The sequence below is a fragment of the Dipodomys ordii genome, unplaced genomic scaffold (assembly GCF_000151885.1).
Source record: "Dipodomys ordii isolate 6190 unplaced genomic scaffold, Dord_2.0 Scaffold4, whole genome shotgun sequence".
Classification (NCBI taxonomy): domain Eukaryota; kingdom Metazoa; phylum Chordata; class Mammalia; order Rodentia; family Heteromyidae; genus Dipodomys; species Dipodomys ordii.
The window spans coordinates 33,697,334-33,710,734 of NW_012267220.1; the positions used below are offsets into that span (position 1 = coordinate 33,697,334).

The following is a 13,401-nucleotide window of genomic DNA, read 5'->3' on the forward strand; positions in this document are numbered from 1 at the left end:
AGTCTGCTTTATGCTATGCACTGTTCTGGAGTTTTCATATCTAATTTTGGCCACAATGTGGGCATTACTGTTTCCTTTGTTTGCCATGAGGAAACTGAAACACAGAAAGGTCACCTAGCAAATAAATGGCTACATAAAAATAAACACAAAATTGGGAACAATGGTTAACTCTTAAGGTAGAGTAGAGGAAAGGTGGAGACTTAATAGCAACATATTAAAAAACAGGAGTTTTAGTTATAAAAGCAAGGGCTTCAGTTATGTAAAGTAGCTTTTATAAAAGCTGCTGTATATAATCTTACACTTATTAGAACTATAGCATCTAGAATTAAGGAAAACAGAGCTTCATTTGTTTTCTTTGCTTCTTAAGCAAAGATCTTAGTGTCCTCCCCTCCGCTCCCCGTTTCTCTCTTTCATGTTTAAACAGAGCTGCTATTGCTCTCAAACACTTTCACTCTGAAATTCCCTCCTTTCAGCCAAATAATGGCAATGCTGTCTACACACAAACGTTGGCACTATTTCTCTTGCTTTATAGGAATGCGTTGTGTGGAAAGCTTCAGTGTGAGAATGTACATGACATGCCTGTGTTTGGAATTGTACCTTCTATTATTAAGACACCTAGTCACGGCAGCTATTGTTGGGGCGTGGATTTCCACCTGGGCTCAGATGTTCCAGATCCGGGGATGGTGAATGAAGGCACAAAATGCGATGCTGGAAAGGTAATCTAAGCATTTTATTACCTACAAAGTAAAATGAAAATGATTAAAAAATTATTACACAGAATAAATACCGTTCTCTTCTGGTTACAAAAGAAAATTTAGATTTATTTTAGAAGTTTAGACACTAAAAAGACCTCAAGAAGAAACTTAAGAACTATAAATCTACCATGTATATTTTCTTCACTGTGGTCATCTAGCATATGTTTTCTACATTGCAATTTACTTACTGTATATATTTCCTTCTGTCAATATGGTGTAAATTATTTGCTAGTTTGCTGCTATTGGGACATTTAGGTGACTTCTAGGACTTGGCATGTGTGCTGTGCACTGTTCTACCAAAAGTGTTGTAGTGCCCAGTCTATGCTTCTTGACCATGGCTGTTTGGATCAGATATAGCCTATGACTTGCTACCAGTGGTATCTAAGAATTCTTTGAACAATGCCATGAAGTAGGAGCTGGGCTATGAGGGTGGTGGTAGCATTCAGTTGTATATGAGATATGAGGATGATGGCGTTGAAGAAACAAACACATGTAGAAGGAAGCTGGGAATGAGGGAGAGAGGAAGGGAGAGAGGAAGAGGGAGAGAGGCAGACTGGAAGTCACGCAGCCCATACCATATATGATCTGAACAGAGGGTTCTGTGAGATGGTCACAAATACTTCCCAGGGTCAGCGTTTTTGTGAGCCACCTTCCTCTCTTGGCATCTGGGGTTTGAACTCAGGACCTAGAGTTTGTTAGGTAAGGAATCGACCACTTGAGCTCTGCCCCAGGTCTTTTTGCTTTAATTTGTTTTTAGATTGAGTGTCATGCTTTTGCCAAGACTGGCTTTGGACTGTTATCCTCCTATCTATGACCTTGCTCATAGCTGGGATTGCAAGAGTGCATTTGCAGCTAAGTTTGACTGTTGCAGCTATTACAAATAATGTTGCGATAAGTGGCTTTATAAAAAAAATGTGGGATGGGGCTGGGAAGGTGGCTCAGTGGTAGAGCGCTTGCCTTGCATGCATGAGGCCATGGGTTAGATTCCTCAGCACCACATAAGCAAAAAGAAAAAAGCTGGAAGTGGCTCTGTAGTTCAAGTGGTAGAGTGCTAGCCTTGAGCTGAGGGACAGCGCCCAGGCCCAGAGTTCAGGCCCCACAACCGGACCTCCTCCCCACAAAAAAATGTGGGATGTAGCTGTTAATTTTCTAAGATTAGACTTGATAACAATATACAGACTTAAAGGCTTTAGGTATAGTTTTACCAAATTTCTCTTTGGAGAAGTTTTTATTAGTTTACCTTCCTATCAATTATATAGAGGTGTTTTAAGTTGTCCTTAATGTAGTCAATATGACCAGTTATAATTTTAAAGCCTTTATTGGTAACTTCCTCTTTGCCTTTCTCCTTTTCTCCCTCTTTCCTCCTCTTAGCCTCCTCACCTTCCTTATACACTCTTCCTCCTTTCTTCCTCTTCTTCCTTCTTCTTCTTCCTCACCCTTCAGAGAATGAAACCTAGGACCTTGTACATCTTCAGCTAGTGCTCTGCCACTGAGCCACATTCCTAGCCCTCATTATACTTTCTCTTTATTGGTAGTAATATTGAATATTTTGTTTAAAAATTCATTTCTTTCATGAATTGCCTGCTATTTCTTATATAAAGGTTTTAAGGAATTTTTACTTTTGTCATGTGCGCGTGTGTGCGTGCGGGCGTGCATGTGTGTGTGTGTGTGTGTGTGTGTGTGGTCTGTATCTCTCCCTTTATTTCTTGCTTCCCAGGAATGCAGTGTCTGGTAGGAATAAAGTGGGCTATACTATGTGGGTATAGACAAAATTTATTGGAATATCACATGCTTATATACAGCTACAGGCATGAGAAGTAAATCTTCAGTTAGGGGGCAGAGAATTAATCTTAATAGTTTTAGGGGAACACAGACAATAAGAGTTTAAGTCAGTAAGCACGAATAGTTAATCCTTGTCAAGAAATGTGGAGCAGTTCCAGTAATCAAAAGCTGTAAAAAGTAGGTAAAGCACAGGTGAGTCCACAAAGGGAGTCTTGAGGCATTGTTCTATGGGGTTAACTTGGAGGAATATGAATGATACTTCCTGCAAAACCTTCATCTAAATCTGGTGGCTGGGTGTTGGTCCTTTGCCCTGACTTGGAAGAAGGGGCACTCCCCTTCCTCCCCCAGAGAGAATGCATGCTGGTTTATACACCCTCACTGCATGCAGTACCTTAGATGGGAGTTGATGCCTCTGACATCTCCCCCTTTTTTGTTTTTTAAGCATAGAACAACAAGCATGAGATCCTTTGGTGGAAGGGACACTTTAGCTATTCTGGAGTGGAGACAACAGTATCCTACAAAGAACATAAACATCCTAAGACACAATACAATCAATCCCATAAAAGCACTATGGGTAAAACTCTGCCACCAGGTACTGATTTAGCACAGACACTATTCCTTCAGCCAAGCCCTCACATCCCACCCCAGGGAGCTGTACCCAGAAAGTCTTAGTGATTTTCGTTGCAGCTCATGTATGTCCAAGACAAATTTCCTTGCAAGTCTTGCAGGTGGTATTGAAGTCCCTGCCAAGTGATGTTAGTAGTGTTGAAGTAGGTGGGAGTGACACACAGCTTCATTGAGTTCCAATCACATTTGAAGGTTAGCTGTTTCTGCAGATCAATTATCTATCTGGTCTCCTATCCACTAGAATACATGTTGAAGGATGTTCAGGTGGGACTCAATGTCCTGTTCAATATTTAGCTGGCGAGACCATAGCTGATGAGAATCCTGTTGCCACTGCTCCACAAAGTCCTTGGTTTGGACTGTGGAATGCAGTGCCACTTCAGCAGTCAGGGCGGTAGCAGTGATAGCAATTAGTCCACTGATTGCAGCTATAATCAGGCCCAGGAACCTCCTAGTTCTCTTCAAACAGTTGCTGGAAGACTCCTGTCAACAAACCTACAACAAGGCTCTCCTGCCCCGCATCCAGACCCCTAAGCAAGATCTTAATATCAGGAGGGATTGAGAAGACACATCGAAAAGAATAGTATGATGTAAACATGTAAAGAGTTAATCAAAACAGTCAGGGCTACGTAGGGTTTCATTAACTGACACTGCCCCTATGGCCAACATATAGGGAAGTTTAGCACACGCCTGTACAGTAGCAGAATGATTCCTGTAAAATGCACAGTTTGCCTCATGGGCTCTAGAAAAATGACCAGTCCAATTTTGAGTTGTATAAAATAGGGCAGCAAGTATCCATAAATGCCACTGTTCAGGCCCAGGCATCCCTTGAACTTTATATGTGGCCAAGGAGGTGCAAGGCCTCCATCATGACAGGTAAGCAAACCAGTGGGTTTTACATGATTTATAACTCCATTGTATAAATGCCATCGAACAGAAGAATTACTAGTATACCAATCATCAACATGTTTCTCAGAATAATTGGCAATGAAACGCCTGTGGGGGCCCCAGTCTATAAAGGAGATGTTATTGTTATGCTGTATAATCTTTCCTCCAGGGTGGTAACAATGAGACCATTGAATAGGAACATAAGCTTGAGTCCAATAATTAATGCCCTGGCATACTGGGTTGGCTGGTCGCCCAGTCTTATTTGTATAAGAATGATTCTGACCAATAAAATTTAAGGAAAGTGTACTGAATAGCCCCATGCCATTGGTGATCTTACCATCAGGCAAATTGTACACCCATACCTGTCTTCTGGTTGGTAAGTAAGGTGATGCCCCTAAATACAGTGTTAAAGACTCAGATCCTAAGGATAGGTCATAGGGTGTTCCTTCCTCAGCTTGATGAGTGGGGCCTGCGTGGTCCCATGGGGGAGGAAAATACGTGCTGTCATTAGTGTATACCACTGGGCCTTGATCTAGCCAATCCACTAACTTTAACAATGGTGGGTGAGGAACATAGGCCCAATACTGATCAAAATGGCTTCTCCCTTAACTGACAATGCCTTAATCTGACCCCCCAGTGGTATCTGGCTGGTTTTCTTGTGATAAGGGCAATGGTGTCGTTGGGTCTTCAAGTTTAGGTCTGCAAAGCAGGGAGCTAATTCTTTCTCAGGTTTAGGTTGTACTGTTCTCATCTCTCTGGGGTTGGATGAGCGGAAGAGGAACGCATATGTTGCTGGTGGATCCATCTGGAATGATAGAAGCATACCCTTTCCCCTTAGGGGTCACTAGTTCTGGTTTCCATTGATCAAATTCTTTAAACCATGTAGGAATTTGATAGCAAGGTGGTGCTGGAGAAGTAAAATGCTTTTCAACTCCAGTGAAAAGATCATCTTGAGGTAAATTTAAAAAATTTAGAGCAAATAAGGTTAAGGCAAGAGTTTCCCTTGGGGATACCCTCCCCCCCCCTTTAAAAAATAATAGAAGCTTAAGTGTTTTATGGATGTGTAAACAGTTGGCCTTAGTCTACACAGATTGATTAGAGAAGTTTTAGCTAGGACCGGACTTTAGTAAACTCCCCTACTGTTTTCCTGGTTGTACGCTGGCTTTTATAGCTTGGCATTGGGTAGTTTATTAGAGTGACAGCTTTTTCCTAACCAGATTTTACTCCAAAGTGGAAATTAGGCCTCACTTTTAACTTTTAGTAACTGCACAGATCTTTTCTTGGGCTATAGCAGTATGGCCTGTTTAGCACTTTGGTGTGCAAAAGATTCAAATAGCTCAAGATGTTTAAAGGCAAAGGTCCATAAGGAGGGCCCACTTGCAGGTGGTGAGTGGCTGTTTCAGTAAGCAAGTTATAAAAGCCGACCTAGCAGTTAGTGATTACAAATGGCATCAAAGCAAAGTAAGGCTGTCTGAGCAGACATCCTGGTGCCTAGGCAGGAGATAGGGGTGGTACACCCAGCTCCATGGCCTGGAGGTGGGGCAGGTCTTCCCTTGGAGTACAGATACCTGGCTCTGTGGGGTGTGAGCTAGAAGGGTTCTGTTTTAGCCCTAGGAAAACTTACTTCCCCAAATGGAGGAAAACATTGATTAGCTCTCTAAATGGCCTAGAGATGGGACAGGCCATCCTTTGGAATGCAGATGCCTAGCAACTCCCCTGCCAATTAGGGCTTTAAGCAAATACAGGGCTGTTTGGGTTTAGACTATTTCCCACATTTTACAACCGTAGCCTTTTAAGTGCCCATTATCACAAATGATTGACAAGTTCTTGCCCAGTTATGCATGCTTATAAACTATCTTCCCATGACTTGCAGCTCTGATCAACCTTAGAAGGGCCAAACATATTATTGCCAAAGTCCCAGGAGTGCCTTTCTCCATGCTGGGGTAAGTGCACCTTTGGCATTTCCCTTGGTACTTGAACTTAGGGCCTGGGCACTGTTTCTCAGCTCTCCAGCTCAAGGCTTGCACTCTGCCACTTTGAGCTCCAAAGCAACTCTGTGCTTATCCAGCCCTCTGCTGGCCAGTTAGAGATGACAATCTCACAGGGACCTTTCTTCACCCAGACTGGCTACGAACTGCAGTTGGAGATGCAGATCAAGAGTACAAAAGGCCACTTACTCTAATTAAAGCAACAAGGTGGTCAAAATGGAAGTAGCTTTTTAAGCATGCTCTTACCTGGAACCTTAAAAGCCAAAGTTACACTTGACAAACCTGTAAGACTTCTCTGAAAGCTTGCTGGAAACTGTTACAAAAACCCTATAAGAGTAAGCTAAAATAGCAATTAATCATTTTGGTAGGCTTAAATTTTCTTTTTGCACTTCAAAACAAACATTTAAGACAATTTTGCTTCTGAATTTCATATCCAGGAATCCATTCTTGGTTTTCTTTTCTTTTCTTTTTTTTTTCCCAGTCATGGGGCTTGAACTCTGGACTTGGGTGCTGGTCCCTCAGCTCTTCAGCTCAAGGTGAGCACTCTACTACTTGAGCCACTTCTGGATTCCTAGTGATTTTTCGGAGATAAGAGTCTCATGGACTTACATGCCGGCTGGCAATCCTCAGATCTCAGCCTCCTCAATAGCTAGGATTACAGGCCTGGCTCCATTCTTGGTTTTCTAACCTTTTACTGATCTCTGCTTTAACACTTTACACTTCAGTTTTCATTTGCATTTGAATGATCCTTTAAAGTCTTAAGGCACTGGGCACACTCCCTAGAAAACAAATCTTTAGGAAATTGTGAAACCAAATAGCAGTTTTCCTTAATGCAAGAATTGCAAGCACCACAACTGGACCAAGAATCCAAACTTAGCAGCTTTAAGACCAAATTATATCACACAAATAAACTTAGCAATGCCCATCACATCATCACATCACTTACTTTACTGTCAGGTTTCCAGCATCCAGCTGCAAGGAAAAGAAACAGGGCAAAGATAGGCCACTGGGCCGCTCTTGTGGAATAGGCTAATATTCATCCTGCTCCTTAGGGCTGTATCTACTGCCTTCGTGCCAGCTTGCTTCTTCCCACCATGCATGGGCTGCTGAGCTGCACTTTTGCCTGTTCACGCCTCACCTCCGAAGATAGGTTTTTTTAATTGTCTTTAAGCTTTTTATTTTCTCTTGGTTCTTAACTGAAATGCTCAAACAGTTTTAGACAGACAGAGCAGGTAAAGTCTTCAGCAGTGGTAAGCAAACCTTTACATTTAAATTTCTAATAGTTGTCCCCAAATTTTAACCAAGGAAAATAAATACCAAATCCCCAATGTCTTTTTGCAAAGCCAGATAACTTGATTACACTGTAAACAACCTCATGCATTTCAAAATGTCACCAGACAAAGTAAGGTTTAGTAGAGCTCCCCTTTAAATTCAGGAACTCTATGCTTAGGGTCCTTCCTTGACTTCTGATCACAGAATAAGAATTTCTAGACAAGTCACAATGGTAAGAAAATGTGGCAGAGCCTTCCTCTGAGTCTGGCGGCTGGGCATCGGTCCTTAGCCCTGACTTGGAAGAAGGGGCGCTCCGCTTCTACCCCCAGAGGGAACGCATGCTGGTGTATACACCCTTAGGGCATGCAAGGCCTCAGATGGGGTCCGAGACGTCTACATCTTTTATGCACTCAAGTTTGTCACTCTTTTCCTTTATGTCTTTCATGTTAGGTAAACTAACTTGGCAGCCAAGGAAAAGAGAGAGCAGGACATGGTATTCAAGCAAGGGAAAGGTTTATTTTCCAGCTGCAGGCCGCCTTTGCTCAAGTTGGAAGCCCATGCAGCAGGGATAACAAAAAAGGTTGAACCACAGCCTGGCTAGAGGTGACCTCAGGGAGGCGGGAAGGTGACTGCCTCCAAGTGTGCCAGTTACCTAGGTGACACAGGTACTGGGCAGAGATTTAACCAAGAGGAGGGAGGAGTCTGCTCCACCTTCCCAGGGCGGACCTTACATTTCAAATTTTTTTTTTTTGATTGTGTAAGACCCATTTTTTGTATTTTCTAGGGGTTTTGCTTTATATTTAAATTTTAATACTTGTGAGATAGTGATACTTAGTTAAAGTCACAAACACATTCTAACCTTCATGGGGCAAATTGTCTTTATCTTGGTCTATAAAGTTTGTGAATTCTGTGAGCTTTGGCAGTACAGGTATTTTTTCCACATCAGGTGATATGTACATTTCTTTCCTTTTGCTTAGTGTCAGCTGTTCCTTCTTCCTCCCATTCCCTCCCTCCCATCACTGCCATTGAGTTGCTTAGTTCATTTTCTTCAATGTCCAGTGCAGCTGATGGGTCCTGCTGTTGTATGTTTTCCTGATTCCCTCTGTTTCTGTGTCCTCCTCCTAGTTTCCCTCAGATGTGCACATCTATGCTATATATGTAGTCAGCAGCATGGGGTCCATTTAGTAATGGTGAAACTAGATGAATGGAGGTCCTTTGTTTCTCAAGTCTTGTTTACTTTGTCATATCTCCTTATGTTTTGGATTTAACATCCACATATCAGCTCTTGGCTTTCACTCAAAATGATTTGTTCTAGTTCTGTCCATTTCCCTGAGAATGCCATTATTTTGTCCTTTCTAATGGCTGCATAATATTCCATTGTATATAGGTACCACAATTTTTGGATCCATTCATCTGTAGTGGGGCATCTGGTTGTGAACAGTGCTGCAGTGAACATGGAGGTGCATGTGTCCTTGTATCTTGGTTCCTGTTGTTCAGGATAGATGCCTACGAGTGGTATTGCTGGGTCATAGGGAAGGTCTATATTTAGCTTTCTGAGGTACTGCTTTCCAAAGTGGTTGTATTAGTGTACATTTCTGCCATCAGTGCAGTAGGGTTCCTCTTTTTCCACATCCCCTCCAACATTTGTCGTTGGCTGAATTAGGATGCAGAACATTCTGACTTGGATAAGGTAGTATCTCCTGGTTGTTTTTATTTGCATGTCCTTTACAACCAGGGATGGTGAACATTTCCTCATTTGTTTCTTTGCCATTTTTATCTCTTCTTCTGAGAAGTCTCTCTTTAGTTCCCTTGTCCATTTAGTAACTTGTTTGTTAGGTTTGGGAGGGATTAGTTTCTTGAGTTCCCTGTATATACTGGATATTAGGCCTTTGTCTGATATATATTGATGGTAAATATTTTTTCCCAATTAGTCGGTTGTCTTTCTAGCTTGGTTGCTATAGTTTTAGCTGTGCAGAAACTTTTTATTTTAAGGTAGTCCCATGTCGAATCTCTCTCCAATTTTTGTGACCCTGGGATTCTGTTCAGGAAGTTCCTGCCTGTGCCTATAAGTTCAAATGTCTCTCCTCTGTTCTGTAGAGATTCAGGTTTGATGTTAGGGTCTTTAATCCATTTTGAGTTGATGTTGGTACATGGTGACAGGCTGGATCCACTTTTAGTTTTCTGCATATGGCTACCCAGTTTTCCCAGCACCAGTAGTTGAAGAGGCTGTGCTTCTTCCACTGTTATTTTTATCTTTGGCTCCTTTGTCAAAAATCAGCTGACTGTAAGCATGTTGTTTTATTTCTGGATCTTCTAATCTATTCCATTGCTTTTCAGGACTGCTTTTGTGCCAGTACCAAGCTGTCTTTGTTATTATGGCTCTACAGTAGAGTTTGAAGTCTGGCATTGAGATCCCTCCCACTTTTTTTTTTTTTTTTGCTTACAGTTGTTTTAGCTGTTCTAGTTCTTTTGTTGTTCCATATGAATTTTTGGAGTGTTTTATGTATTTCAGTAATGAATGTCATTAGGATTTTAATGGGAATTGCATTGAATTTGTATATCATTTTTGGCAGTATTGCCATTTTCACTATATTAAGTCTGTCTATCCCAGAACATGGAAGGTCTTTCCATTTCCTGGTGTCCTCTATGATTTCTTTCTTTTAAGTTTTTATAGTTTTGATTAAATAGTTCCTTTATATCTTTGGTTGGGTTAATTCCTAAATATTTTACTATTTTTTTGAGGTTATTGTGAATGGGGTTATTTCCTTGATTTCCCTTTCTGCTTGTACATTGTTGGTGTTACAGAAAAGCAACTAATTTTTGTGGGTTAATTTTATATCCTGCTAATTTGCCAAAGTGGTTTATAAGTTCTAAGAGTTTGGGGATGGAGTTTTGGGGGTCATGGAGGTATAGTATCATGTCAACTGCAAAAAGGGATAGTTTAAGTTATTCCTTCCCTATGTGGATCCCTTTAATGCCTTTTTCTTGCCTTATTGTTCTGGCTAAGGATTCCAGAACTATATTTAAGAGGAGGGGTGAGAGTGGGCATCCTTGCCTTGTTCCTGATTTTAGGAGAATTGATTGTACTTTTTCCCCATTAAGTATAGTATTGGCTATTGATCTGTCTTGAATGACTTTTATTGTTTTAAGGAATGTTCCTTCTATTCCTATTTTCTCCAAAAGCCTTTTTTGTGTCAATGGAGATAATCATGTGGTCTTTACATATGTTAAACCATCCCTACATATCTGGAATGAAGCCTATTTGATTGTAATGTATGATTTTTTCGATATGTTTTGGATTATGTTGGCTAGAATTTTATTGAGGAGCTTTGCATCTGTGTTCATCAACGAGATTGGTCTGTAATTCCCTTTTTTTGTTGGCTCTTTGCCTGGTTTGGGGTGAGTGTGATATTGGTTTCATAGCATGAGTTTGGGATAGCTCCCTCTGTTTCTATGTCTCAGAAGAGTTTGAGGAGTATGGGTATTAGTTCCTCTTTAAAGGTCTTATAGAATTCTCTAGTGAATTCATGTGGTCCTGGGCTTTTCCTTGTTAGAAGACTTCTGATTGCTTCCTCTATTTCATTGTAAGATATTGGTTTATTTAATTGATTTACTTCTTCTTGGTTGAGTTTGGGCAATTTGTATTTCTCTAAAAATCCATCCATTTCTTTCCTTAGTATAGATTCTGGAACTAATTATAATTGTTTGGATGTCTTGAGTATTTGTTGTAGTTTTTCCTGATCTTATTGATTTGGGCTTTTTCTCTTCTTTTTTTGGTTAATCTTGCCAAAAGTCCTTCAGTATTATTGATTTTAAAAAAAAAACCTAGCTTTTTGTTTTTATTAAATTTTGTTTATGGTTTTCTTATTCTCTATCTTGTTAATTTCAGCTCTTATTTTGGTTATCTTGCTCCATCTAGTAACTTTAGGTTCAATTTTTTCATGCTTTTCTAGCAGTTGTAGTTATAACATGAGATTATTTACTCGGTCTGTTTCTATTTTCTTCACATGTGCATTGAGAGTGGTAAATTTGCCCCTGAGCACTGCTTTTGGTGTGTCCCACAGGTTTTTTTGTGATGCATATTCATTTTCATTGAATTGTAGGAACTTTTTAATTTCTTGTTTAATTTCTTCTGTTACCCAGGTGTTGCTCAGAAGTGTGCTGTTCAATTTCCATGTATTTGAGTAATTTCTACGGTATACTTTGTTATTGAGAACTTGCTTGATTCCACTGTGGTCAGATAGAATACAAGGGATTATGTCAATCTCTTTGTATTTGCTTAAATTCCTTGTATGAACTATGATATAGTCTATTTTTGAGAAAGTTCCATGGGCTGCTGAGAAGAACATGTAGGGGTCGTTGTAGGGTGGAAAAACTTGGTAGATTTCAATAAATTCCACTGGAGATATGGCATCATTTAATTTGGTGGCTTCTTTGCCAATCCTGGTTGGTAGCCTGTCCTTTGGTGTGAGTCGGGTATTAAAGTCTCCTATTATTATTGTATTTGGATCTATTTTATTCTGTAAGTCTGAGCGTATTTGCTTAACATATTTGGGTGCAGGGGGACTGTAAGTTGATAATGGTAATATCCTCTTGAATTGCTCCCTGTATTAATATGTTGTGTCCTTCTTTGTCTTTTTGTATTTATTCTGGTGAAAAGTGTATTTTGACAGATATCAGGATGGCAACTCCTGCCTTCTTGCTGGGATCATTTGCATGGTAGATCTTTCTCCATCCCTTCACTCAGAGGTTATTTTTATGTTTGGCTGAGATGGGTCTCTTGAAGATGGATGGGTTTTGTTTTCTGATCCAATCTGCAGTTCTTTTTCTTTTGATTGGTGAATTGAGTCCATTAATACTCATTATTATTATAGAGAGATTCCTGTGCTTATTATGTTGGATTTCTAGTGGTATCTGATGTAAATCCCTGATCTTGATTATTTTCTTTATGTTGTATTTCCCCCTCTTAATATTCTTTGATGTTCTGGCTTTAATGAATTCATTTAATTTTCCTTTACTATTAAAAATTTTAGTTTTTCCATTGAATGTGAATGCTAGCTTCACTGGGTATATCAGTGTGGGTTGGCATTTATTGGTTCTCAGGGCTCGGATGGTACTTTCCCAGGCTTTTCTTGCATACAGTGTCCGAGTAGAGAGATCTGCAGTGATTCTGGTTTTTTTCCCATTATAGTATAGCTCCTTCTTTGTTTATACTGCATGTAAGATTGTTTCTTTATTATTCACATCTATCATTTTTACTATAATGTGCTTAGAAGTGTTACTTCTTAGATCCTGTTTGCTAGGTGTTCTGTATACTTCTGTTATGTAGGTAAGATGTTCTCTTTTAAGATTGGGGAAATTTTTGGTGATAATCTGACTGAATAGGGGTTGCATTCCTTTTTTCTGATATTTATCAACTTTGTCCACTCCAATTATAGGAAGGTTAAATTTTTTGGCACTGTCTGCTTGTTCTTGGACTTCTCTTTGGCATAGTTTAAGTGATTTGTCCATATCTGTGACTTTTTTTTTGCTGCATTTTGCCTTTCATATCTGATATTCTAATTTCCATTTCATTTACTTTGTTAACTATGGCTTCCATTGTGGTTTGCATGGAGGAAATTGAGCTATTTCTGATTTCTATGTTGGTTCTTTTTTTTTTTTTTTTGGTTGGTTGTGAGGCTTGAACTCTGGGCACTGGGCACTGGGCGCTCTTCAGCTCAAGGTGAGTGCTCTACCTCTTGCGCCACAGTGCCACTTCCGGTTTTCTAATGGTTTATTAGAGATAAGAGTCTCACTGACTTTCCTGCACGGACTGGTTTTGAACCATGATCCTCAGATCTCAGCCTCCTCAGTAACTAGGATTACAGGCGTGAGCCAACAGGCACCTGGCTTCTATGTTGGTTCTTAGAGTATTAATCTCTCCTCTTTGAAATCCTGCATCACTTTTGATATTTTGTTTCTGTGTTCTTTAAATTTCTGATCTATTTCTTGCTTTAATTTTTTTTTTTTTTGGTCCAGTCGTGGGCCTGAACTCTGGGCCTGGGCGCTGTCCCTCAGCTCTTCAGCTCAAGGCTAGCGCTCTACCACTTGAG

At 40.2% G+C, this 13,401-nt stretch overlaps 1 protein-coding gene across 1 annotated transcript in view; it reads left to right on the top strand.

Annotated features, from left to right (window-relative positions):
• The window catches only part of Adam9 (ADAM metallopeptidase domain 9), a 102,513-nt gene that overhangs the window by 69,944 nt on the left and 19,168 nt on the right, over positions 1-13,401 (top strand). The window contains exon 16 of the mRNA XM_013024321.1: positions 533-716. Within this exon, the coding sequence (XP_012879775.1) occupies positions 533-716 (184 nt within the window). The remainder of the gene's footprint in view (positions 1-532; positions 717-13,401) is intronic.